Below are 27,888 nucleotides of genomic sequence, written 5' to 3'. Positions count from 1 at the left end.
CTCTAGAACTCTTAGGTGCAAGCTTGTTCTCATCGCGCAGTCTGACCCACTGACGCCAGGAGGAAGATTTAGGACCCCGAGGAGGTGGTGAATTATAAGTAGTATTACTTGGTAGTTTAATGTGCGCAACCTACAAAATGCTAGCATATTCTTCATGGGCGTCTTTACAGCTGCACACTGCTCTGCTAAACACTCTGCCCCAGCCCCGCAAGCATTTCTGAGGCTTCTTACACAAGGCAATTTCTCTGTTCTCTCAGAACAGGGATGCAATGATTGCTTAAGATTCCATGCAGCATCCAGGCATTGTTTTTTGTTATTTCTATAACTAAGGGTAAGAAGTAACTAGGAAATGTTATACAATTTTGTTTTGTCTTTCTGACCATCCTTTGTTTTCACATTTCCGTTACCACACAACTCACTACCACACAATTCCACACCACAATTACACGACGCAGCTTGATTCAATTCCTCATAATTACACTACTTAATACCATGAAAATACACCCCATATAAAACCACTATGCCACATAATCCACATAAATACACTCCATACCATGCCACACAATTCCAGTCAGCATACACACAATGCCAGTTTCACGCCACAAGTCAACTCCACACATTTCCTTTCTACACCACATAATTCAAACCACATAATTCAACTCAATACAATTACCCAACACACCACATACATACATTCCACACTACATAATTCCACATCATGACATAAAATTCGACAGCACACTACATAATTAAACTCCAATACATACCACTCGACAACACAAAACATTCCACATAATTACACTCCATAACACACTGCCACTCCACATAATTCAAGTACTCGTTAATACCACGTATTAACCATCTGCATAATTCCACTGCACACCATACCACATAATTCCACTACATAAATCTTCTCCACACTACACCATTCCACGCCACAAAATTACACAACTAACAAGTCCAATCCAACCCACATATATTTTTACTCCACATCACATACATCCACTCCATTGACACATGGGTAAAATACATTGTCTTTTACAACGCCAATAGCTCCAACACTCGCAAATGTAATATCCACTGGGTTTCCCAATGCTTGTTGGTAACTGTTAAGATGGCTTCGCACAGATGTTCTTAAATTTGGAGTCTAGGAGAATCCTGGGTATTCATGTCAGGCCAGTTTGCCTTTCAGCCTAATTTAGCAATGTCTGGTGTTGGGAACTAGTTAGCTGAGGTGGTTTGGATTTGTGGTATGAGATGGAAAGCAGTAGTTATTATATTAAAATATTAGACAATATGTCTAGTCTGCACCTTCCAATCATAATTCATTTACATGTAGGAGGTAATGGTCAAAGGTTTAGATCTACGTAAAGGAAGATGTTGTCTTTTTGCATGCCAGGTAGCTCAAAACAGTCTTTTTCCATACACTGCCCAGCGTCTTCATCCCGGGCAGTTGCGGTCAGGGGGGTCCTCGGGATTCCCTCTGCAGACTTCGTCGTGGAGGTGCAGAGAGGTCAGCCCAAGGTGGACACGTCGTCAGAGTCGCCTCAGGGTCCTCTCTGGATAGTTGGTTTCTCTGTACACAGGCCGGTGGGCGTCAGGTGCAGAGTACTGGTGACTCACGCTTCTGGAGTGAGGTGGGAGTCCCTTTAAAGATGGATGTCTTTTCTTCTGGTTGGACAGAGGCACTGCCCACTGGCGTTCTTGGTATGGTTTTCCAGGCAGTCCCTGGAGGCTTTTCGGGGGTCTCTGGTCCTGTAGAACGCGTCGCTTTTTGGTTGCTGGGTCTTTGAAGCACGAGACAGGCTGGTAGGGCTGGGCCAAGTCAGCCGTTGTCGTCTTATCTTCTCTGCGAGGTTTGCAGCTCAACAGTCCTTATTCTTCTTGTGAGGCCATCAGGAATCTGAAGAGCTGGGTTCAGGGTTGCCCCTAAATACTAAATTTAGGGGTGTGTTAGGGTTAGAGGGCAGTAGCCAATGGCTACTGTCACCAAGGGGTGGCTACACCCTCCTTGTGTCCACTCTTATCCTTACTGCTCCTAATCCTCCAAAGCAAGATGGAGGATTTCTCAGGAACAGGGTCACTTCAGCTCTGGTCACCTTAGGGGTGGACCTGGCTGAGGGGGTGACTCCTCCTTGTTTTTCTCATTATCCCTCCGGACTTGCCACCCAAAGTGGGGGCTCATCCGGGGGGGGGGGGGCTGGCATCTTCACTAGCTGGAGTGCCCTGGGGCATTGTAACACCAGGCTTGAGCCTCTGAGGCTCACTACCAGGTGTTACAGTCCCGCAGGGGGGAGGTGTGAAGCACCTCCACCCAGGACAGGCTTTGTTTCTGATCACAGAGTGCACAAAGGCACTCACCCCATGTGGTCAGAAACTCGTCTCAAAGTGGTAGGCTGGCACAGACTGGTCATCCTTGCACTAGCAGGTGGGCTAACATACAGGGGGCTAACATCTCTAAGAAGCGCTCTGTGTGCATTTTTCAATAAATCCCACACTGGCATCAGTGTGGGTTTATTGTGCGGAGAAGTTTGATACCAAACTTCTTAGGGTTCAGTGTAGGAAGTTGGCTCTGTATGCACTATTTCAAAGTAAGGAATAGTATGCACAGAGTCCAAGGGTTCCCCTTAGAGGTAAGATAGTGGCAAAAAGAGATAATACTAATGCTCTATTTTGTGGTAGTGTGGTCGAGCAGTAGGCTTATCAAAGGAGTAGTGTTAAGCATTTGTTGTACATACACACAGGCAATAAATGAGGAACACACACTCAGAGACAAATCCAGCCAATAGGTTTTGTTATAGAAAAATATATTTTCTTAGTTTATTTTAAGAACCACAGGTTCAAATTCTACATGTAATATCTCATTTGAAAGGCATTGCAGGTAAGTACTTTAGGAACTTTGAATAATCACAGTAGCATATATACTTTTTACATAAAACACAATAAGCTGTTTTAAAAGTGGACACAGTGCAATTTTCACAGTTCCTGGGGGAGGTAAAGTATTGTTATTTTTAGCAAGTAAGTAAATCACTTACAGGTCTCAGTTTTGGGTCCAAGGTAGCCCACCGTTGGGGGTTCAGAGCAACCCCAAAGTTACCACACCAGCAGCTCAGGGCCGGTCAGGTGTAGAGGTCAAAGAGGTGCCCAAAACACACAGGCTTCAATGGAGAGAAGGGGGTGCCCCGGTTCCAGTCTGCCAGCAGGTAAGTACCCGCGTCTTCGGAGGGCAGACCAGGGGGGTTTTGTAGGGCACCGGGGGACACACAAGTCGGCACAAAAAGTACACCCTCAGCAGCGCGGGGGCGGCCGGGTGCAGTGTGCAAACACGCGTCGGGTTTTCAATGGTTTTCAATGAGAGACCAAGGGGTCTCTTCAGCGGTGCAGGCAGGCAAGGGGGGGTGCTCCTCGGGGTAGCCACCACCTGGGCAAGGGAGAGGGCCTCCTGGGGGTCACTCCTGCACAGAAGTTCCGTTCCTTCAGGTGCTGGGGGCTGCAGGGTCTTTTCCAGCCGTCGGGACTTTAGGTTCAGGCAGTCGCGGTCAGGGGGAGCCTCGGGATTCCCTCTGCAGGCGTCGCTGTGGGGGCTCAGGGGGGACAACTTTGGTTACTCACGGACTGGGAGTCGCCGGAGGGTCCTCCCTGAGGTGTTGGTTCTCCACCAGTCGAGTCGGGGTCGCTGGGTGCACTGTTGCAAGTCTCACGCTTCTTGCGGGGAGTTGCAGGGGTCTTTAAATCTGCTCCTTTGAAACAAAGTTGCAGTTCTTTTGAAGCAGTGCCGCTGTCCTCGGGAGTTTCTTGTCTTTCTTGAAGCAGGGCAGTCCTCTGAGGATTCAGAGGTCGCTGGTCCCTTGGGAAGCATCGCTGGAGCAGGTTTCTTTGGAAGGCAGGAGACAGGCCGGTAAGTCTGGGGCCAAAGCAGTTGGTGTCTTCTTTTCTTCCTCTGCAGGGGTCTTTCAGCTCAGCAGTCCTCTTCTTCTTGTTAGTTGCAGGAATCTAAAGTTTTAGGTTCAGGGAAGCCCTTAAATACTAAATTTAAGGGCGTGTTTAGGTCTGGGGGGTTAGTAGCCAATGGCTACTAGCCCTGAGGGTGGGTACACCCTCTTTGTGCCGCCTCCCAAGGGGAGGGGGTCACATCCCTAATCCTATTGGGGAATCCTCCATCTGCAAGATGGAGGATTTCTAAAAGTTAGAGTCACTTCAGCTCAGGACACCTTAGGGGCTGTCCTGACTGGCCAGTGACTCCTCCTTGTTATTCTCATTATTTCCCCCGGCCTTGCCGCCAAAAGTGGGGCCGTGGCCGGAGGGGGCGGGCAACTCCACTAGCTGGAGTGCCCTGTGGTGCTGGAACAAAGGGGGTGAGCCTTTGAGGCTCACCGCCAGGTGTTACAGCTCCTGCCTGGGGGAGGTGTTCGCATCTCCACCCAGTGCAGGCTTTGTTACTGGCCTCAGAGTGACAAAGGCACTCTCCCCATGGGGCCAGCAACATGTCTCGGTTGTGGCAGGCTGCTGGAACCAGTCAGCCTACACAGATAGTCGGTTAAGGTTTCAGGGGCACCTCTAAGGTGCCCTCTGGGGTTATTTTACAATAAAATGTACACTGGCATCAGTGTGCATTTATTGTGCTGAGAAGTTTGATACCAAACTTCCCAGTTTTCAGTGTAGCCATTATGGTGCTGTGGAGTTCGTGTAAAACAGACTCCCAGACCATATACTCTTATGGCTACCCTGCACGTACAATGTCTAAGGTTTTGCTTAGACACTGTAGGGGCACAGTGCTCATGCACTGGTGCCCTCACCTATGGTATAGTGCACCCTGCCTTAGGGCTGTAAGGCCTGCTAGAGGGGTGACTTATCTATACTTGCATAGGCAGTGAGAGGCTGGCAAGGCACCCTGAGGGGAGTGCCATGTCGACTTACTCGTTTTGTTCTCACCAGCCCACACAAGCTGGCAAGCAGTGTGTCTGTGCTGAGTGAGGGGTCTCCAGGGTGGCATAAGACATGCTGCAGCCCTTAGAGACCTTCCTTGGCATCAGGGCCCTTGGTACCAGGGGTACCATTTACAAGGGACTTATCTGGATGCCAGGGTGTGCCAATTGTGTATTCAATTGTGCCAATTCCCTAAGTACAGGTTAGGGAAAGAACACTGGTGCTGGGGCCTGGTTAGCAGGCCTCAGCACACTTTCAATTCAAAACATAGCATCAGCAAAGGCAAAAAGTCAGGGGGTAACCATGCCAAGGAGGCATTTCCTTACATTCAGTATAGCCATTACGGTGCTGTGGAGTTCATCATGCAGCTATGCCCTCACCTGTGGTATAGTGCCCCCTGCCTTAGGGCTGTAAGCCTTGCTAGAGGGGTGACTTACCTATGCCACAGGCAGTGGTTTGTGGGCATAGCACTCTGAAGGGAGTGCCTTGTAGACCGTCTTTTCGCTCCACCAGCACACACAAGCTTCAAAGCAGTGTGCATGTACTGAGTCCGGGGTCCCCAGGGTGGAATAATACATGCTGCAGCCCTTATAGACCTTCCCTAGCCGAAATGTTGTCAATGTTCACCAAAGCAAGAAAAGGCACTGAAAGACCACCAAGCCAGTTAAATTTAGTGTCTGTCCATTTAACAGTTTTAGAATTTTGGGACACCTTCTTTTTTAATCGTTTGTCTGATCTTTGCCAAATTTGGCACAGTACTTTACATGTCCTCTTATAAAGGTAATTCTCAAAGTATGCTGCAAAACATTTGAAGGGGTGCAAAGGTTAATAAAGATAAACATTCATTCACTGAAAAAACATATCAAAGGAGAGCTATAGTTCTTGGGGAAGCACAAAAAAAAAAAAAAAAAAAACATTGGATGAAGAAAACATGGTAATCACCAAAAAAAAAAAGAAAAAGAAAAAAAAAAAAGCTTCAACTAGAAGTTCATTAACTTTTTATTTAGAATCTAAAAACAATACATTTCTGTAGTTTTGTACCAATGCAACAAATGCAGTTTAAAGTCACAGGCCACAGACAACATATGTGCCCGCACAGCCTTTGGCTAGGAGCAATTACACTCTAGGTGTTTTAAACACCCAGAATCTACATTGCAAAGAGGAGCCACTGCAGCAAGTGACTCGTGCTTCGCAGATCCATGAAGGATTTAAGGAAGGCATTAACACAAAATGCTGGCTTTGTATTCTTGGGCCTTGTAGGATCTACCCTTTCGGGAGCTCCCCCTCTCAACCACACTTCGCTCTCAAAAAAATCCCCCCCCCCCCAAGCCCCCCCCCACCCCTTTAAACAACATGCCATTTTTCAAAAATGTATCCTGTAAATCCAGGTCAGAATTTCTGGATCAAAAATGGAACTATGAATCCCCGACTGTGGCCGACTCCAAGCACTTCACATAGCTACATCAGGTTTGCTGAGTACATAAACAAATAGGGCAACTCTGGGGATTTGAAAATCTGCCGCAGGGCCAATTATCCCAGGGCAAAAACCAGATTCTTAGCATCACATAATGGTTGGCACAAGTAAAACTTTCAGTTGCAGCCAGCCAAATTAGACCTAGGATCTGAAGATCATTCAAGCATCCTATGGGTCATGTACTGGATGAAAAAGGGGAAAAGATTCCCTCCTGTCCAACTCTATTATTTTATTTCTCAAATTAAATTTTGCAACCCAATTGTATCAACATTACAAAACCTATTTACACCAATCCTCACAAATGATCTATTCTGCAAAAAGGTCTTATTTCATGCAAGAAATCAGTAATTCAGTTAAACATTTCTTTCAGGAGAGCAAAAAACCCTATTTAATGCACATTACTCAAATGACGCCAAAACTATTAGCAAAGCAAATAAGGACTTTTCAACGGCACATGAAAAAGACCCTTTAATAATATAAGGGAATATTACTAATACATTTAAAAAAAACAATGCCTTCACATATTCATGCAAGACGGCTGTTAGCCATGGGAGTTTTTTAAATTTTTTATGAGAAGTGCTAATTTGAGGAAATGTATTCAAAGGTATGGTAGAGGTGACGCTCAATAATTGAGGCAGAAACATCAGTGACATCAATGACTATGTAGGGCTCACTATGAGAATGTTGTAGCTCGAAATGTATTTGATCTTTACAGCATATACTTCACACTATAGCAGTTCTAAAATGTTTCCATACTCACCTCATCCTTATCCGCCATATCAATTCCAAGACCACTCATCTCTTTTTCTAATGTTTTCCGTTGAACCTGAAAGAAGCATGCATGTGATCACCAATATAAATACTGTTTATGGCGAAATGCCAAAAGATATGCCTGCACATAGGCATTTTTTAATTAAAGATTTTATTGACATTATACACAGACCTTCAATCAGAACCATAGATTCACATGATGCACATAAAGCAGTGACAAGTATCCTTGCACTTAATACAAGATATTTGTACAAATAAGAAAAATTACTAATAAACACATCCTGTTGCTTTCTACTTCCACAAAATCATCATCAATGAGGAGGTAAAACCCGTACACAAAATAGACGTAGATCTAGTTAGGACCAAAAAAATGCCTATCATGGTCCCCGGATTCTCTTATATTTATGCCATCAATGGATTTCTCTAACACTCTACATCTAAACATTCCTTTTAACTGGGGTGGGGAGTCTATGGACTGCCAGTGTTGTTTCATTTTCCAAGCACCATGACAATGTTTAGGAGGCATTTAATGGGTCAAATTGCTTACACATCAACTATATACAGGAATGCCAGTCCAATGAGTGACTGGGATTTAGCAATGCTTTCCCAAAAAGCTGAGAGGACAGCTTCAGATCGAATGTAAAACATTTCCTGTGCGAAGTACTAATGGTGAGTGGTGGAATAGGACTACTCCTGCATCTATAACAATTTTTTACAACTACAACATATTCGGTTATGGAGGCAATTAACCAGAATGACATCACAACAAGATAAAAGGGTAATTTCTCTAGGTGGCATTTATGTGACTCAAAACACTGCCAAATGCAAGAACCCCTAGGTCAACCACCCAAGTAGCATGCAAAACTGGGAATTTAGCTAATGTATTAATGACAAGATCAGAAGGGATCTACAGATTGGCGCTAAATTATCTAGTGCTTTCAATATTAGACTGAAGTGTGAGATGACCTCCACACTGCGAGGTGACGGAAATTTATGTAACAACTGCAGGTAGCAGAAAAACTGAGTTTCATGGAGGCTAAACCTCTGCTGCAGATCAGAGAAAGCTTTCATCTGAGCCTAGCATACTACATATTTCAGCTGGGAGATAACACCTTGAAAAATCAAATAATGGAGGCACCTTTGGGAGGCCACCAGAGATTCACAAGGTATTCTTTGGACACTTATAACTCCATCACAAGGAGCGTATGGAGCTTCAGCCTCTGCTTTTCGGTTGGTCTGTGTTGCAGCAATGTAGCTCATATAAACTGTGCAGAGGAATAGCTTCTCCCAATGCCCATCACTACGTCCGATACGATAGATCAGAATGAGATCTAAATAACCATCCATTAACAATGAAGAGCTATTACACTCTAAAGTAAATTTGAACGCCCATAGTACCAAGACTACTGTTGCACAGTGAAAAAATATTCAACCATGGAGCTACTGGGACATGCACCTCCCCACAGGACAATTTTACCAAACAAGGGACAAGATATATGGTGGAGGAAATTTTGCACAACATATATCAACTTTGGAAGTGATACAATTTTAACCACTGGCCCATAATGGGACGGGTGGGGTGGATGGGGTAAATCAGGAGGGATGTGTTCCAAGATGCACCTCAATTATTTCATTATTGGGACCAAGTATGACATGTTAATTTTTTAAAGCCCAGTATGATACAGAGGGGTTTGGGATGTGGGGGGGTGGGTGGTAGGGGGGGGTGGGGGGGCAGGTATCCGTACACTGAGTAGGTGAGTCTATCCTCGCCTCAGGCAGAGAAGCGATTCTAAGAGCCAGGTCTTCGGTTTTCTGCAGCAGTCAAGAAGTAGGGAGGAGGCTCTGAGGTATAGCAGCAGGTCGTTTGACACTTTAGGAGCGATGTAAGATAAAGCGCTAACATCAGATATTGTTTTCTGTGTGCATGGGATGTGTGCAATTAGGAGTCTGGTCGAGCAGAGGTGTCTGGAATGTTCGAGAAAGCCGATGTGCTCATTGAGTGTGCAGGTCCAGAGTTACGTTGTGCCTTGAAGGTGTGGGTCATGAGATTAGTGTGCACATTTGTATATGAGGAGCTAGTGTAGTGCAGAGGGCTGTGTGCCTGGAGTGGGAGGTTGATTCTGACCACGTTCTGACAGTCTGTAGCCTCCTGACGAGTAGCTTGTGTTCACAGTGTAGAGGGTGCTCCCAGCTTGCTAGTGATGAGGGTGAGCATTTTTCAAGGGCTGATAGGGAGACACTTGAAAATCTTCCTCAGCATCTTCAGCGCATGTAAGTGTGAGGCAGCGACTATGTCTACTTTAGAGGTCATGTTTTGTTTGCAATCTATACCGATCCCTAGGTTCTTGGTGTGGGACGTGGGAGTAGGTCCTAGCTCAGCTCTGTTTGCCACCTGAATTAATCCCATTGATAAAAGTTTTTCCCAAAGATCACAACTTTGGTCCTGTTGATGTTTAGCTTAAGATAGTTAGACTTCATACAGTTGGCAATTTCAGTCAAGCATGCTGTGAATTTCTTCAAGGTGCCTTGAGCAACAGGATGTTGATGTCATGGAAGCGCATGATACTGGCCAGGGGGATGTGTAGGCGTTTAAGAGGGTTGGGCTCAGGGAGAATCATTGCAGGACATTGCAGATGAGATCACAGGCATTCAATGTGAAGGGTGTAAGGCTGACTAACTGGATCCAGCCAGTCAGGAAGGAGCAAATTCAGCAGAGGACAGGCCCTTGGATTTCGATATAATGAAAGCATTGGGTGAGGGTGGAGGATAAATCATGCCCAATGCTAAGAAACGGTCCAGGAGGATGAGGGCCACTATGTCTCCTCTGATGCGGATGTTGTTTGTGGCAGCAGTGAGTGCAGTTTAGGTGCTATGATTGGGTCTGAATCCAAACAGAGGTGTCAAGGACTTGGTGGTCACCAAGTTATTTAGAGAGGAATTTGTTGATAATTTTTTTTTCTAATATCTTGGTGGAGTCCAGCAGCAAGGAGATAGGCCCGACAGATGGGTCGGAGGAGGGTTTCTTCAGCAAGGGGCGGATAGGGTTTCCAAGTGTTTGGAGGGTAGAGATGGAGATGTGCTAGATGGTTGTGAGCATGGCACTGATGGGTAAAAGTCCTCAAATAGGAGTTGTGGGGCAAAGGCCTTATATCGCCCTAGAGCAGATGAACTTCATTTTGGTGGCAGTTTCATCCAAGGTGATGTTGGGACAAGAGGTAGGTGTTGGGTGTTTGGATAAGATCGGGAGTTGATTGTCAAGGACTGTCATGTCCAGTTGTGGGTTGAAATTGCTATGGAATTGAAGGTGGATGCTGGTGATGGCAAAGATTTCCTGTTGCTGTGGACCGTAAGTCACAATTGCGAATCGTCAAGATTTCATCCATGCAAAACTTCAGAGAGGTCATTCAGTCTGTTCTACAGATATCAAAGTCAGTGTGCACCTTGGGAGAACTGCAGATTGTCTTGGACAGTTATCTTGAACTATCTGTCAAAGAATGTGAGAGAATCAGACGAATGTACGCAAGTAGAACAATTGACTTTGCAGCAAAAATTCAACACCAATACCTGTGCAACTTGATAAATTCTGGTCATCAACATTGAACAAGAGGAATTTGGAGATATTAATTTGCCAAAACATTGCTAACGCTTCAGTGAAAGATGAATTTCCAACTACTGCAAGTGGAATGATTGTTAATGATGAGTTGGTGCCTGCAGGGACATATTTAAAAAGGTATGGGCCATACTGTTCAAGAGCTTAACAGCAAGCTAGAGGAAGATGCCACATGTTGAGTAGGCTGTTTGAAATGGTTCCAATTGAGTACTGTCAAATGATACAGGTATTAGGCTACTTAGATTTGTTGAAATGTTCCTAAGTCAATAATTGTCACAGTTATGGATATGTTATGGAACAGGCAAGAAAAGACACAATCTCGCTTCATATTCTATACAAGAAACTTGATCCAGAGACACCCAGTGTTCTCACCAAGGCACATATTGTTACGGGTGATGACTGTAGGAAGTTGGCTCTGTATGTGCTATTTCAAAGTAAGGAATAGCATGCACAGAGTCCAAGGGTTCCCCTTAGAGGTAAAATAGTGGTAAAAATAGATAATACTAATGCTCTATTTTGTGGTAGTGTGGTCGAGCAGTAGGCTTATCCAAGGAGTAGTGTTAAGCATTTGTTGTACATACACCTAGACAATAAATGAGGTACACACACTCAGAGACAAATCCAGCCAATAGGTTTTTGTATAGAAAAATATATTTTCTTAGTTTATTTTAAGAACCACAGGTTCAAATTCTACATGTAATATCTCATTCGAAAGGTATTGCAGGTAAGTACTTTTGGAACTTCAAATCATCAAAATTGCATGTATACTTTTCAAGTTATTCGCAAATAGCTGTTTTAAAAGTGGACACTTAGTGCAATTTTCACAGTTCCTAGGGGAGGTAAGTAGTTGTTAGGTTAACCAGGTAAGTAAGACACTTACAGGGCTTAGTTCTTGGTCCAAGGTAGCCCACCGTTGGGGGTTCAGAGCAACCCCAAAGTCACCACACCAGCAGCTCAGGGCCGGTCAGGTGCAGAGTTCAAAGTGGTGCCCAAAACACATAGGCTAGAATGGAGAGAAGGGGGTGCCCCGGTTCCGGTCCACTTGCAGGTAAGTACCCACGTCTTCGGAGGGCAGACCAGGGGGGTTTTGTAGGGCACCGGGGGGGACACAGGTCCACACAGAAATTTCACCCTCAGCAGCGCGGGGGCGGCCGGGTGCAGTGTAGGAACAGGCGTCGGGTTCGCAGTGTTAGTCTATGAGAGATCTCGGGATCTCTTCAGCGCTGCAGGCAGGCAAGGGGGGGATTCCTCGGGGAAACCTCCACTTGGGCAAGGGAGAGGGACTCCTGGGGGTCACTTCTCCAGTGAAAGTCCGGTCCTTCAGGTCCTGGGGGCTGCGGGTGCAGGGTCTCTCCCAGGCGTCGGGACTTTAGGTTCAAAGAGTCGCGGTCAGGGGAAGCCTCGGGATTCCCTCTGCAGGCGGCGCTGTGGGGGCTCAGGGGGGACAGGTTTTGGTACTCACAGTATCAGAGTAGTCCTGGGGTCCCTCCTGAGGTGTTGGATCGCCACCAGCCGAGTCGGGGTCGCCGGGTGCAGTGTTGCAAGTCTCACGCTTCTTGCGGGGAGCTTGCAGGGTTCTTTAAAGTTGCTGGAAACAAAGTTGCAGCTTTTCTTGGAGCAGGTCCGCTGTCCTCGGGAGTTTCTTGTCTTTTCGAAGCAGGGGCAGTCCTCAGAGGATGTCGAGGTCGCTGGTCCCTTTGGAAGGCGTCGCTGGAGCAGGATCTTTGGAAGGCAGGAGACAGGCCGGTGAGTTTCTGGAGCCAAGGCAGTTGTCGTCTTCTGGTCTTCCTCTGCAGGGGTTTTCAGCTAGGCAGTCCTTCTTCTTGTAGTTGCAGGAATCTAATTTTCTAGGGTTCAGGGTAGCCCTTAAATACTAAATTTAAGGGCGTGTTTAGGTCTGGGGGGTTAGTAGCCAATGGCTACTAGCCCTGAGGGTGGGTACACCCTCTTTGTGCCTCCTCCCAAGGGGAGGGGGTCACAATCCTAACCCTATTGGGGGAATCCTCCATCTGCAAGATGGAGGATTTCTAAAAGTTAGAGTCACTTCAGCTCAGGACACCTTAGGGGCTGTCCTGACAGTCCAGTGACTCCTCCTTGTTTTTCTCATTATCTTCTCCGGCCTTGCCGCCAAAAGTGGGGCCTGGCCGGAGGGGGCGGGCAACTCCACTAGCTGGAGTGTCCTGCTGGGTTGGCACAAAGGAGGTGAGCCTTTGAGGCTCACCGCCAGGTGTGACAATTCCTGCCTGGGGGAGGTGTTAGCATCTCCACCCAGTGCAGGCTTTGTTACTGGCCTCAGAGTGACAAAGGCACTCTCCCCATGGGGCCAGCAACATGTCTCGGTTTGTGGCAGGCTGCTAAAACTAGTCAGCCTACACAGATAGTCGGTTAAGTTTCAGGGGGCACCTCTAAGGTGCCCTCTGGGGTGTATTTTACAATAAAATGTACACTGGCATCAGTGTGCATTTATTGTGCTGAGAAGTTTGATACCAAACTTCCCAGTTTTCAGTGTAGCCATTATGGTGCTGTGGAGTTTGTGTTTGACAAACTCCCAGACCATATACTCTTATGGCTACCCTGCACTTACAATGTCTAAGGTTTTGTTTAGACACTGTAGGGGTACCATGCTCATGCACTGGTACCCTCACCTATGGTATAGTGCACCCTGCCTTAGGGCTGTAAGGCCTGCTAGAGGGGTGTCTTACCTATACTGCATAGGCAGTGAGAGGCTGGCATGGCACCCTGAGGGGAGTGCCATGTCGACTTACTCGTTTTGTCCTCACTAGCACACACAAGCTGGCAAGCAGTGTGTCTGTGCTGAGTGAGAGGTCTCCAGGGTGGCATAAGACATGCTGCAACCCTTAGAGACCTTCCTTGGCATCAGGGCCCTTGGTACTAGAAGTACCAGTTACAAGGGACTTATCTGGATGCCAGGGTCTGCCAATTGTGGATACAAAAGTACAGGTTAGGGAAAGAACACTGGTGCTGGGGCCTGGTTAGCAGGCCTCAGCACACTTTCAATTGTAAACATAGCATCAGCAAAGGCAAAAAGTCAGGGGGCAACCATGCCAAGGAGGCATTTCCTTACACAACCCCCCCCCCAAACGAAAGAGGATGAGACTAACCTTTCCCAAGAGAGTCTTCATTTTCTAAGTGGAAGAACCTGGAAAGGCCATCTGCATTGGCATGGGCAGTCCCAGGTCTGTGTTCCACTATAAAGTCCATTCCCTGTAGGGAGATGGACCACCTCAACAGTTTAGGATTTTCACCTTTCATTTGCATCAGCCATTTGAGAGGTCTGTGGTCAGTTTGAACTAGGAAGTGAGTCCCAAAGAGGTATGGTCTCAGCTTCTTCAGGGACCAAACCACAGCAAAGGCCTCCCTCTCAATGGCACTCCAACGCTGCTCCCTGGGGAGTAACCTCCTGCTAATGAAAGCAACAGGCTGGTCAAGGCCATCATCATTTGTTTGGGACAAAACTGCCCCTATCCCATGTTCAGAGGCATCAGTCTGCACAATGAACTGCTTAGAATAATCTGGAGCTTTTAGAACTGGTGCTGAGCACATTGCTTGTTTCAGGGTGTCAAAGGCCTGTTGGCATTCCACAGTCCAGTTCACTTTCTTGGGCATTTTCTTGGAGGTGAGTTCAGTGAGGGCTGTCACAATGGATCCATATCCCTTCACAAACCTCCTGTAATACCCAGTCAAGCCAAGGAATGCCCTGACTTGAGTCTGGGTTTTTGGAGCTACCCAGTCCAGAATAGTCTGGATCTTGGGTTGGAGTGGCTGAACTTGGCCTCCACCTACAAGGTGTCCCAAGTAAACCACAGTTCCCTGCCCTATCTGGCATTTGGATGCCTTGATAGAGAGGCCTGCAGATTGCAGAGCCTTCAAAACCTTCTTCAGGTGGACCAGGTGATCCTGCCAGGTGGAGCTAAAGACAGCAATATCATCAAGATAAGCTGTGCTAAAGGACTCCAAGCCAGCAAGGACTTGATTCACCAACCTTTGGAAGGTGGCAGGGGCATTCTTTAAACCAAAGGGCATAACAGTAAACTGATAATGCCCATCAGGTGTGGAGAATGCTGTCTTTTCTTTTGCTCCAGGTGCCATTTTTATTTGCCAGTACCCTGCTGTCAAGTCAAAGGTACTTAGAAATTTGGCAGCACCTAATTTATCAATGAGCTCATCAGCTCTTGGAATTGGGTGAGCATCTGTCTTGGTGACAGAATTGAGCCCTCTGTAGTCCACACAAAACCTCATCTCTTTCTTTCCATCTTTGGTGTGAGGTTTGGGGACTAAGACCACTGGGCTAGCCCAGGGACTGTCAGAGCGCTCAATAACTCCCAATTCCAGCATCTTGTGGACTTCCACCTTGATGCTTTCCTTAACATGGTCCGACTGTCTAAAGATTTTGTTCTTGACAGGCATGCTGTCTCCTGTGTCCACATCATGGGTACACAGGTGTGTCTGACCAGGGGTTAAGGAGAAGAGTTCAGGAAACTGTTGTAGGACTCTCCTACAATCAGCTTGCTGTTGGCCAGAGAGGGTGTCTGAGTAGATCACTCCATCTACTGTGCCATCTTTCGGGTCTGATGACAGAAGATCAGGGAGAGGTTCACTCTCTGCCTCCTGATCCTCATCTGTTACCATCAACAGATTGACATCAGCCCTGTCATGGAAGAGCTTAAGGCGGTTCACATGGATCACCCTCTTGGGGCTCCTGCTTGTGCCCAGGTCCACCAGGTAGGTGACCTGACTCTTCCTTTCTAGTACTGGGTAAGGGCCACTCCATTTGTCCTGGAGTGCCCTGGGAGCCACAGGCTCCAGAACCCAGACTTTCTGCCCTGGTTGGAACTCAACCAGTGCAGCCTTTTGGTCATACCAAAACTTCTGGAGCTGTTGGCTGGCCTCAAGGTTTTTGGTTGCCTTTTCCATGTACTCTGCCATTCTAGAGCGAAGGCCAAGTACATAGTCCACTATGTCCTGTTTAGGCTCATGGAGAGGTCTCTCCCAGCCTTCTTTAACAAGGGCAAGTGGTCCCCTTACAGGATGACCAAACAGAAGTTCAAAGGGTGAGAATCCTACTCCCTTCTGTGGCACCTCTCTGTAAGCGAAAAGCAGGCATGGCAAGAGGACATCCCATCTCCTTTTGAGTTTTTCTGGGAGCCCCATGATCATGCCTTTTAATGTCTTGTTGAATCTCTCAACCAAGCCATTAGTTTGTGGATGGTATGGTGTAGTGAATTTATAAGTCACTCCACACTCATTCCACATGTGCTTTAGGTATGCTGACATGAAGTTGGTACCTCTGTCAGACACCACCTCCTTAGGGAAACCCACTCTGGTAAAGATACCAATGAGGGCCTTGGCTACTGCAGGGGCAGTAGTCGACCTAAGGGGAATAGCTTCAGGATACCTGGTAGCATGATCCACTACTACCAGGATATACATATTTCCTGAGGCTGTGGGAGGTTCTAGTGGACCAACTATGTCCACACCCACTCTTTCAAAGGGAACCCCCACCACTGGAAGTGGAATGAGGGGGGCCTTTGGATGCCCACCTGTCTTACCACTGGCTTGACAGGTGGGGCAGGAGAGGCAAAACTCCTTAACCATGTTGGACATATTGGGCCAGTAGAAGTGGTTGACTAACCTCTCCCACGTCTTGGTTTGTCCCAAATGTCCAGCAAGGGGAATGTCATGGGCCAATGTTAGGATGAACTTCCTGAACAGCTGAGGCACTACCACTCTCCTAGTGGCACCAGGTTTGGGGTCTCTGGCCTCAGTGTACAGGAGTCCATCTTCCCAATAGACCCTATGCGTTCCATTTTTCTTGCCTTTGGACTCTTCAGCAGCTTGCTGCCTAAGGCCTTCAAGAGAGGGACAGGTTTCTTGTCCCTTACACAGCTCCTCCCTTGAGGGTCCCCCTGGGCCTAAGAGCTCAACCTGATAAGGTTCAAGCTCCAAAGGCTCAGTTCCCTCAGAGGGCAGAACTTCTTCCTGAGAAGAGAGGTTCCCTTTCTTTTGCTGTGTTGCAGTTGGTCTCCCAACTGACTTTCCTGTTCTCTTGGTAGGCTGGGCCATTCTTCCAGACTCCAGCTCTACTTGTTCACCCTGTGCCTTGCACTGTGCTCTTGTTTTCACACACACCAGTTCAGGGATACCCAGCATTGCTGCATGGGTTTTTAGTTCTACTTCAGCCCATGCTGAGGACTCCAGGTCATTTCCAAGCAGACAGTCCACTGGGATATTTGAGGAGACCACCACCTGTTTCAGGCCATTGACCCCTCCCCATTCTAAAGTAACCATTGCCATGGGATGTACTTTTCTCTGATTGTCAGCGTTGGTGACTGTGTAAGTTTTTCCAGTCAGGTATTGGCCAGGGGAAACCAGTTTCTCTGTCACCATGGTGACACTGGCACCTGTATCCCTCAGGCCCTCTATTCTAGTCCCATTAATTAAGAGTTGCTGTCTGTATTTTTGCATGTTAGGCGGCCAGACAGCTAGTGTGGCTAAATCCACCCCACCCTCAGAAACTAGAGTAGCTTCAGTGTGGACCCTGATTTGCTCTGGGCACACTGTTGATCCCACTTGGAGACTAGCCATACCAGTGTTACCTGGATGGGAGTTTGGAGTGGAACCTTTCTTGGGACAGGCCTTGTCTCCAGTTTGGTGTCCATGCTGTTTACAGCTATGACACCAGGCCTTTTTGGGATCAAAGTTTTTACCCTTGTACCCATTGTTTTGTGAAGAGGCTCTGGGCCCACCCTCCTGTGCAGGTTTTTGGGGGCCTGTAGAAGACTCTTGACTATTTTTAGTTTTGGTTGTCTCATCACCCTTCCCCTGGGGAGTCTTTGTGACCCCTTTCTTTTGGTCACCCCCTGTTGAAGTCTTGGACACCCTTGTCTTGACCCAATGGTCCGCCTTCTTTCCCAATTCTTGGGGAGAAATTGGTCCTAGGTCTACCAGATGCTGATGCAGTTTATCATTGAAACAATTACTTAACAGGTGTTCTTTCACAAATAAATTGTACAGCCCATCATAATTACTTACACCACTGCCTTGAATCCAACCATCTAGTGTTTTCACTGAGTAGTCTACAAAGTCAACCCAGGTCTGGCTCGAGGATTTTTGAGCCCCCCTGAATCTAATCCTATACTCCTCAGTGGAGAATCCAAAGCCCTCAATCAGGGTACCCTTCATGAGGTCATAAGATTCTGCATCTTGTCTAGAGAGTGTGAGGAGTCTATCCCTACACTTTCCTGTGAACATTTCCCAAAGGAGAGCACCCCAGTGAGATCTGTTCACTTTTCTGGTTACACAAGCCCTCTCAAAAGCTGTGAACCATTTGGTGATGTCATCACCATCTTCATATTTAGTTACAATCCCTTTAGGGATTTTCAACATGTCAGGAGAATCTCTGACCCTATTTATGTTGCTGCCACCATTGATGGGTCCTAGGCCCATCTCTTGTCTTTCCCTCTCTATGGCTAGGATCTGTCTTTCCAAAGCCAATCTTTTGGCCATCCTGGCTAACTGGATGTCCTCTTCACTGGGGCTATCCTCAGTGATTTCAGAGGTGTTGGTCTCTCCTGTGAGGGAACCAGCATCTCCGACTATTATTTTAGGAGTCAGGGTTTGAGGGACCCTGTTCTCCCTAGATAGGACTGGTAGGGGGGAATTGTCCTCCAAGTCACTATCCTCTTCCTCTGAGTTGCCACCCTCAGAGGGGTTGGCCTTTTCAAACTCTGCCAAAAGCTCCTGGAGCTGTATTTTGGTAGGTTTGGGGCCCATTGTTATTTTCTTTATTTTACAGAGTGACCTTAGCTCCCTCATCTTAAGATGGAGGTAAGGTGTGGTGTCGAGTTCCACCACAGTCACATCTGTGCTAGACATTTTGCTTCTAAAAGTTGGAATACTTTTTAAGAATCTACAACTGGTTCTAGAATCTAATTCAAACTTTTACAAACTTTTAAACTCTAAAAGAAATGCTAAACAGGATCTAACACAAGGCCCTAGCAGGTCTTTTAAGAATTTAGAAAACTTTTCAAATTGCAAAAATCAATTTCTAATGACAATTTTGGAATTTGTCGTGTGATCAGGTATTGGCTGAGTAGTCCAGCAAATGCAAAGTCTTGTACCCCACCGCTGATCCACCAATGTAGGAAGTTGGCTCTGTATGTGCTATTTCAAAGTAAGGAATAGCATGCACAGAGTCCAAGGGTTCCCCTTAGAGGTAAAATAGTGGTAAAAATAGATAATACTAATGCTCTATTTTGTGGTAGTGTGGTCGAGCAGTAGGCTTATCCAAGGAGTAGTGTTAAGCATTTGTTGTACATACACATAGACAATAAATGAGGTACACACACTCAGAGACAAATCCAGCCAATAGGTTTTTATATAGAAAAATATCTTTTCTTAGTTTATTTTAAGAACCACAGGTTCAAATTCTACATGTAATATCTCATTCGAAAGGTATTGCAGGTAAGTACTTTTGGAACTTCAAATCATCAAAATTGCATGTATACTTTTCAAGTTATTCGCAAATAGCTGTTTTAAAAGTGGACACTTAGTGCAATTTTCACAGTTCCTAGGGGAGGTAAGTAGTTAGGTTAACCAGGTAAGTAAGACACTTACAGGGCTTAGTTCTTGGTCCAAGGTAGCCCACCGTTGGGGGTTCAGAGCAACCCCAAAGTCACCACACCAGCAGCTCAGGGCCGGTCAGGTGCAGAGTTCAAAGTGGTGCCCAAAACACATAGGCTAGAATGGAGAGAAGGGGGTGCCCCGGTTCCGGTCCACTTGCAGGTAAGTACCCGCGTCTTCGGAGGGCAGACCAGGGGGGTTTTGTAGGGCACCGGGGGGGACACAGGTCCACACAGAAATTTCACCCTCAGCAGCGCGGGGGCGGCCGGGTGCAGTGTAGAAACAGGCGTCGGGTTCGCAGTGTTAGTCTATGAGAGATCTCGGGATCTCTTCAGCGCTGCAGGCAGGCAAGGGGGGGATTCCTCGGGGAAACCTCCACTTGGGCAAGGGAGAGGGACTCCTGGGGGTCACTTCTCCAGTGAAAGTCCGGTCCTTCAGGTCCTGGGGGCTGCGGGTGCAGGGTCTCTCCCAGGCGTCGGGACTTTAGGTTCAAAGAGTCGCGGTCAGGGGAAGCCTCGGGATTCCCTCTGCAGGCGGCGCTGTGGGGGCTCAGGGGGGACAGGTTTTGGTACTCACAGTATCAGAGTAGTCCTGGGGTCCCTCCTGAGGTGTTGGATCGCCACCAGCCGAGTCGGGGTCGCCGGGTGCAGTGTTGCAAGTCTCACGCTTCTTGCGGGGAGCTTGCAGGGTTCTTTAAAGTTGCTGGAAACAAAGTTGCAGCTTTTCTTGGAGCAGGTCCGCTGTCCTCGGGAGTTTCTTGTCTTTTCGAAGCAGGGGCAGTCCTCAGAGGATGTCGAGGTCGCTGGTCCCTTTGGAAGGCGTCGCTGGAGCAGGATCTTTGGAAGGCAGGAGACAGGCCGGTGAGTTTCTGGAGCCAAGGCAGTTGTCGTCTTCTGGTCTTCCTCTGCAGGGGTTTTCAGCTAGGCAGTCCTTCTTCTTGTAGTTGCAGGAATCTAATTTTCTAGGGTTCAGGGTAGCCCTTAAATACTAAATTTAAGGGCGTGTTTAGGTCTGGGGGGTTAGTAGCCAATGGCTACTAGCCCTGAGGGTGGGTACACCCTCTTTGTGCCTCCTCCCAAGGGGAGGGGGTCACAATCCTAACCCTATTGGGGGAATCCTCCATCTGCAAGATGGAGGATTTCTAAAAGTTAGAGTCACTTCAGCTCAGGACACCTTAGGGGCTGTCCTGACTGGCCAGTGACTCCTCCTTGTTTTTCTCATTATCTTCTCCGGCCTTGCCGCCAAAAGTGGGGCCTGGCCGGAGGGGGCGGGCAACTCCACTAGCTGGAGTGTCCTGCTGGGTTGGCACAAAGGAGGTGAGCCTTTGAGGCTCACCGCCAGGTGTGACAATTCCTGCCTGGGGGAGGTGTTAGCATCTCCACCCAGTGCAGGCTTTGTTACTGGCCTCAGAGTGACAAAGGCACTCTCCCCATGGGGCCAGCAACATGTCTCGGTTTGTGGCAGGCTGCTAAAACTAGTCAGCCTACACAGATAGTCGGTTAAGTTTCAGGGGGCACCTCTAAGGTGCCCTCTGGGGTGTATTTTACAATAAAATGTACACTGGCATCAGTGTGCATTTATTGTGCTGAGAAGTTTGATACCAAACTTCCCAGTTTTCAGTGTAGCCATTATGGTGCTGTGGAGTTCGTGTTTGACAAACTCCCAGACCATATACTCTTATGGCTACCCTGCACTTACAATGTCTAAGGTTTTGTTTAGACACTGTAGGGGTACCATGCTCATGCACTGGTACCCTCACCTATGGTATAGTGCACCCTGCCTTAGGGCTGTAAGGCCTGCTAGAGGGGTGTCTTACCTATACTGCATAGGCAGTGAGAGGCTGGCATGGCACCCTGAGGGGAGTGCCATGTCGACTTACTCGTTTTGTCCTCACTAGCACACACAAGCTGGCAAGCAGTGTGTCTGTGCTGAGTGAGAGGTCTCCAGGGTGGCATAAGACATGCTGCAACCCTTAGAGACCTTCCTTGGCATCAGGGCCCTTGGTACTAGAAGTACCAGTTACAAGGGACTTATCTGGATGCCAGGGTCTGCCAATTGTGGATACAAAAGTACAGGTTAGGGAAAGAACACTGGTGCTGGGGCCTGGTTAGCAGGCCTCAGCACACTTTCAATTGTAAACATAGCATCAGCAAAGGCAAAAAGTCAGGGGGCAACCATGCCAAGGAGGCATTTCCTTACAATGACACTCAGCAAAACTGGAACCAAGCTTGGAGCTTTAACTGCTGAACCTGTGACAGTGAGTTCAAAATTTCAGTCCTGCTAAGTGACCTTCCACCAACGTCTTCTGTGGGTGGACACCTCAAAGAGCGTTATACTTGATCAAAAGATATGTGAATGTTCTGGATCACGCACATCTCCATATAGAAACAGCTGTGTGAATTTGATTGGGAAGATATTGATGGGGTGCTAAAACCTTTAAAATCTCTAAAGCCTCCACCTACAGAACTTACACATACATGTACTTGCAAAACCTGTGCTACAAAAAGATGTCCCTGTCGATAGGCTCTTCTCAAATGTTCAACATTATGCGAATGAACCCCGAGCGATTGCCGAAACAAAGTGAACTATGAAAATGTGTCTAAAAAGGAGTGCTAAACATTTTTTTTTTCATTTTCAGATCATAAATACTGTTTTGTGTATACAGAAAATGATAAAAAAAAACATTAGTTGTTTCATTTCTACATATGTCTCTTCTTTCTCTACTATAGCTGCCATTTTGGAAAACGGCAGAAGGGTTGCTCAGAGGAGTTAGTTTCTGTCTCTATAGGACTACTTCACCTCCAAAACATGTTGTGACACTAACATGTAGTAGATAGGTCTCATGGTTCCTGAAATGTTATAGCATCACTGCAACACGTCTGCCATTTTTAAAAATGTTGTTCAGAAAAATTCAACCTGGGTCAGCAATTTCTACCCCAGCTAAATTACTTCTCTAATGATCCAAAAACACAAATCAAAAATGAAAATCTCTGGACTTTTTTTTATTTTTTTTACAGAGGTATATCTGGGATTAACTAGTGGTATAATGGCTAGAGCAAAGGGACAAGGATAATAGCCCTTTCTTATATCCTGCTCTATAGGTCAAAGAAATGTACTGAGAAGCATCCTGGCCTTCAGGCTTGTAAAGCAAGCTGATATATCTCAAAGTGTGGAATTAGTCTGGACCACTCTAAGACAGCAACTAATCCCACCCAACTAAAACAAATTCTCTCTCAAAATCCGTTCTGGTAAATGCTAAGGGACCATTTAGTTTGAGGGCAACATTGTAATGGAGACATCTAATGTTCAACATGTTGGTCAGAACCTTGGGTATGCCAAAATGCTCATTTGTTTGAGGCATGTTAATACTTGTGTTTCAACATTTACCAGTGAAAAAAGCCTGCCTAAAGAAAGAAAGAAAATAGATCAGGAGGCTTATTGAATTTTAAAAGGACAGTTATGGTGCCTCACAGAGATTTGGGGGAAGAATTCAGTCTTTAATAGACTGGGAAAATATTCTGTGGAAATGCGGCACCCGCTGCGAGGCAAATCTTGTTAAGTGCTCAACTTGTGGGCCGTTAGGGCCCAGATGTTTACCTTTTGAGGTTGGGGATTCAATTATCCAAACTCCTATATGGAGACGTGCTTCAGTGATGGCAAACAACAAGTGGGAATGAAGCCCCCAAGGAATGCCTGCAGCATCTTAGGTGGAGAGGAATAGTGTTTACTATTCTAGACCATGTACTAGGAAGCAGGTACACAAAGGTATATATGAAGTGTTTGATTAGGACAATGTGTGTGGGAGGTAATCCAGTGTACAGCGTATATCTGCAGCTGCCACATCTTCCATATTCCTGCCAGTACACTACACAGCAACACACTTCACCCTTTGTTGCTTTCTCTGGCAAAACTGCATACAGTGAGCGCAAGTCTGTCTGGGAGTCAGGCAACACACCCACTACATTTACTTTCAAGCTAAAGAAATTGAACTCCTGCATGTCACTTGGGCCTGGTTATACTCAAACTCTTACCTGGACCTTCCTGTTGAGTGTGCCCAAACGCCACCACAGCAGCTGAAAACTTGACACTACACATAAGGGCACAAGAGAAATGCAGAATGGAGACTAGGACTGGTTGTACTCAAAGTAACGAACAGTACTAGCAAATAATCCACCTGTTTCTACTGTGAAGATGTGAGAAAAGCAGCAAACAAATGAGTCACGGCCGGGAAGGAACCATTGATGAGCATTTGACTACAAGGTCCACCTGCTTCCCTGCCATCATAGAGCTCTAAATAGAGCACTACTAAAGAAATGTGAACATAGAGACCAAATGGTTCAGTATGTATGGCATGTATGCGAATGGTGAATGGAATTTTCTCAATTGAATGCACACAAATAGGATACTAATGCCATCCTTTTTAGTCCCTGACAAATGGCAACTAGCCCAGTGGGGCAGTGGTGTGATGACTGAAACATGTTGATCCAGGGATACTAATTTCCTGAGCACATCCCCACCTGTTTTTAACTTAATCAGGGTACTCTTTGGAAATTAAATTGAACCTCAGGACACCCTAGACTATTTTAAATCTAGGACTCAGTCCCCCCCCCCCACCCCAAAACACTAAAGAGCTCCCTTGACTACCAAGGTTGGAGGCCATCCATATATGCAGGTAATCTCTACAAGGACTCTATGATGAAGGATGGCAGAGGTTGACAGTCCATTTAATAACATGGGGAGATTCCCTTGGGCTGGTATGGAGAGACAGCCAAGGCACGGTAGGGGTTGCCTCCTGTTGTTTTTGTATGATAAGATGTTTGGGAAAGTGAGCGAATCCTGTATTACTTCTTACTTCCTCCTTCTTGTAATATAGAAAGTCTCTGTGAATTATCAAACTAAAAAAGGTTCTTGGTGTAAATGGAACCAACTGACAGACCTGAAAATGACTTCTACTTTCCTGGAAGATAGAGAGTACAAAATCGGATAGCAAATCTAGCATACATCACTGAAATGGATCAATCAGGAAAGGGAAAGGGGGTGGGGAGGAGATGGGAGAGACGCATGTACAACTTTTACAGAGGCACATAGTGATTGCAGCCTGTGTGACACTTCAAATCACCATAACTAAGAGAAGAAAACATATGTAAAATGTCAGTAAGAGTTGCCACCTGTCTGACTGGGTAGAATAGGTGCACAGGACTGATAACTGAAAATAGCCACATTGCGCCAACATGTAAATCTTAAGAACTATGGCTCCAAGAAATCACGTGATAATGTACCTATGTAGACAACTTATGAAGCGTATCACACTTACCTGTTGGCTTATCTGTCGTAGATTTACATGTTTTGAATGGGGCTAGGAAAACTTGGTACCTATAACCAGTGTTTCATTTGTAAAAAATAAGTGGGGGTGCCAACATTTCTCAGATGTGCACAACAAACAATGGTGAACGTGGGAGGTGCCGAATAGACAGACTATCTAGTCTTGATTTCATCTCGTATCGCTCCCATCCACAACCATAAATTTAATTCCCCTTTATCTCGCTCTTGCAGGTTCTTTTTTATCTGTGCTTTCAAAAGTAATCTGACTGGTGAGAAGCAGCATTCTTCTCATGCCTTCTTCAGTCACGAGTTCTATCTAGAAACACCTTTTGGGAATCTGTCATGAGTCCAGTCTGTGGAGATCTGCATCATTTTCATTCCATTGTGGGATTTTAAATTTCATGCCACTTACGCTACAGATGAATCTTAACAGAGAACTGGGAAACACATTTAAACCACATTTTCCTGTTTGTTGGCTCAATAGTAATCCTGAGCATGAGGCATAATTTAGGAGTGAATTCTTTGAAACAGTCTTCCAAGAGGAATATTTCACAGAATACTGGGAGTTCCGGGAATATCTGGACTGTTCTTCCACAGAAGCACCCACCAGTTTACCTCGGGATTCTCTTATACCTGGAATAAAGACCACTTCACCATAATTTCTCTTAGATTACCACTATTTACTGACTAAGTCTCACCACTCCGAGGCCTATTCCAATTTATGAAATAGCCTTAGTCTTGATCTTGTGAACCATGGACTCTGCATAGTCAAACACACCCCCAATCCTTCACTGCATGAACAATCTCAGGAACAGTTTGGCCCTTCTTGACATTTATTCCAAGTCACTTTTCACATGTAGCTCTGTCATTTGATTCTCCAGCCAGAGGCAAATACTGGCATCCACAATGTCACTTGACTGGAGAGCATTTATGTTACTGTTAACAATACTCCGTACATGTTGATATATTTAAAATTCCTTTAAGGAGATCATCACCTCTTAAAGTTTGTGGCTGTTTAGCAAAATTGTGTGTTTTCATTCTTTTACAATTATTCTTAGCACACTCTTCAAGAGTCTTTGGTGAGCACTTCCTCCTTTAGCCTTTGAGGCACACACAACTTTAGGTTTTCTCCTTGGCATCCTTTAAGGGCAGTTACTAGGTGCCAAAAATGCTATGTTCCAGAGATCAGACAACACATTTCCCCTGCTATTACTAAATATGTATTTTGAGATGTACCTTTGCCTTCTTTCAAAAGGGTCTCTTTTAACAATTACATACTGCAATCATGTTTTAGTTTTAATATTCCAGTCTGCTTAGTCTGACCTACACAAACTCATCCTTTAACATCACCTTGCCTCATCTAAGGAGTTATATTCTCTGCACACCCTCCTGTTCTTTAAAAGCCATCTATGTAGGTCATTAGAAAAAAGATATGAATACACTAAAGCTCTTCCAAAGATTTGCAGATGGCCTTGCATCTGAAACTGGGGTCCAGTCTTCTCTATTTCTTGGCAGGGCTGCTAATAGAGTTGCATCACCAGGGTATTATAAGCTGACCACAAGGCGCTCTTTTTGGGACTCTGCCATCCCAACATCAGCAACGCTCTTTTGTGGGAGCAAAAGCTATTGCATGTGTTCACCTCTGATCATGGACAAGGAGATGGTTATTTTTTTTTTTTTTTTAATGGAGAACACCCCTTAAAGAGAATTTTTTTTTTTACAGGAACCGGGGATGTCTAGAAACTGTAAGGAGCAAATTGTTTTCATGGTGCTAGCTAAGCCTTGATGTCACAAAAAAAAAAAAATATATATATATACTCATCACAATTAAATCGATTTTTTACATTACACTTCATAAAAAACAAGATTATCTAGATATGAGTAAAGACATTAATAGCATAGGCAAAATTAACATGGGCACAGAGATAACAGGAAGCCTTCTCCTTTGCTCTTAAAAGCCACAAGAAAACAAGTTTTGGTCCAACAACTAAATAACGGACTTTTGATTTTAAAGCAAACTACAGCTCACTTACTTTTTTAGCTGTTCTTGGCAACCTTGGACCTTGTTTGTCTTTTTCCTTGGATTCTAGTATTTTCAGTTTCTTCTTTTCACGAATTTGCTGAGCTAGCTGTCTAATCTCTGCCATTTCCTCATCTTCACTTTCTGACTCACTGTCATACTCCCCTGCTGCTTCTTTCAACTCCTCCTCCTTTTCCAACTCTTCCAATTTCTTTCAAGTATAAAAATCAACAGATTCAGTTAGTATGTCAAATGACTTACAATGTAAAAATACTTAAGACAAGCAGGCATTTATAATGGATTTTAAATAATATCCCAGTAGTTAAATAAAGCAACAGAATGTGGTAAAAATGTGATGGAAAAGTGAGGCAATTCAAGAAAATGTTAAATTAACTAAAAAATACTGTGGGTGTAGTGTAGCAAGAATCGAATGTGCGCAAGGTGAAAAGCACTTTATAAGCTGCAATGAGAAGTACAAAGTGAGGCAGAGGATGGAGTACAACGGGACTGGAGTTGTTCAAGTTTAAAATGAAGAATAGTTAAATGAGTGACATGCATGACGTGAAAGATTTATGACACCAATTTCTAAATACTTTAGAAAGAGATACTACTTATCAGGCCAAGATAAAAGACAGAGGAGAAATATTTTTTAAAAAGTGAGAAAAAAGTAAGAAACCATGCTTGTAGCGAATAACAGTAATATATATACAAAAAAGAAAAACATTCTGTTTTCTTAAAAAAAACACAAAAAAAAGTTAAGCCATTTATACAAACGTAATCAATTCCAAAACGAAAGCATACCTTTTCAAAAGCACCAATTTCAATGATTCTTTAAAACATTGCTTTTCTCACTTTCATTTAGATTTTGAACAACTGAGAAATATCTCTCACAGGTAACCAGTTCACTCAGTTTTAGTCCATGAGCAAAAGGCAGTTACCACTCCAAGATACCTACATATGATTAATCACTTTCGAGAAGGTATGGCCTAACAGTAACACCAACTCAGTCACAAAGACGAATAAGAAAATCCTTGTCCTCCACCATGGGCATCTTAAATGTCCATGAAACAGAGGAAACTGCCAGCTGAGCGCGGGAGTGCTTTTACACTTTTTAACAAAAGG

At 45.5% G+C, this 27,888-nt stretch overlaps 1 protein-coding gene across 3 annotated transcripts in view; it reads right to left on the bottom strand.

Annotated features, from left to right (window-relative positions):
- GTPBP4 (GTP binding protein 4) overlaps positions 1-27,888 on the bottom strand; it is a 200,459-nt gene that overhangs the window by 11,388 nt on the left and 161,183 nt on the right. For all 3 annotated transcript variants that reach the window (XM_069211188.1, XM_069211190.1, XM_069211189.1), the window contains 2 exons: positions 26,780-26,977; positions 7,161-7,226 (listed from right to left, as the gene is read on the bottom strand). In XM_069211188.1, coding sequence (XP_069067289.1) covers positions 7,161-7,226; positions 26,780-26,977 — 264 coding nt within the window. The remainder of the gene's footprint in view (positions 1-7,160; positions 7,227-26,779; positions 26,978-27,888) is intronic.

Source organism: Pleurodeles waltl, chromosome 10 (assembly GCF_031143425.1).
Source record: "Pleurodeles waltl isolate 20211129_DDA chromosome 10, aPleWal1.hap1.20221129, whole genome shotgun sequence".
In the NCBI taxonomy this organism is placed as follows: domain Eukaryota; kingdom Metazoa; phylum Chordata; class Amphibia; order Caudata; family Salamandridae; genus Pleurodeles; species Pleurodeles waltl.
This window is presented reverse-complemented; position numbering and strand designations above follow the sequence as displayed.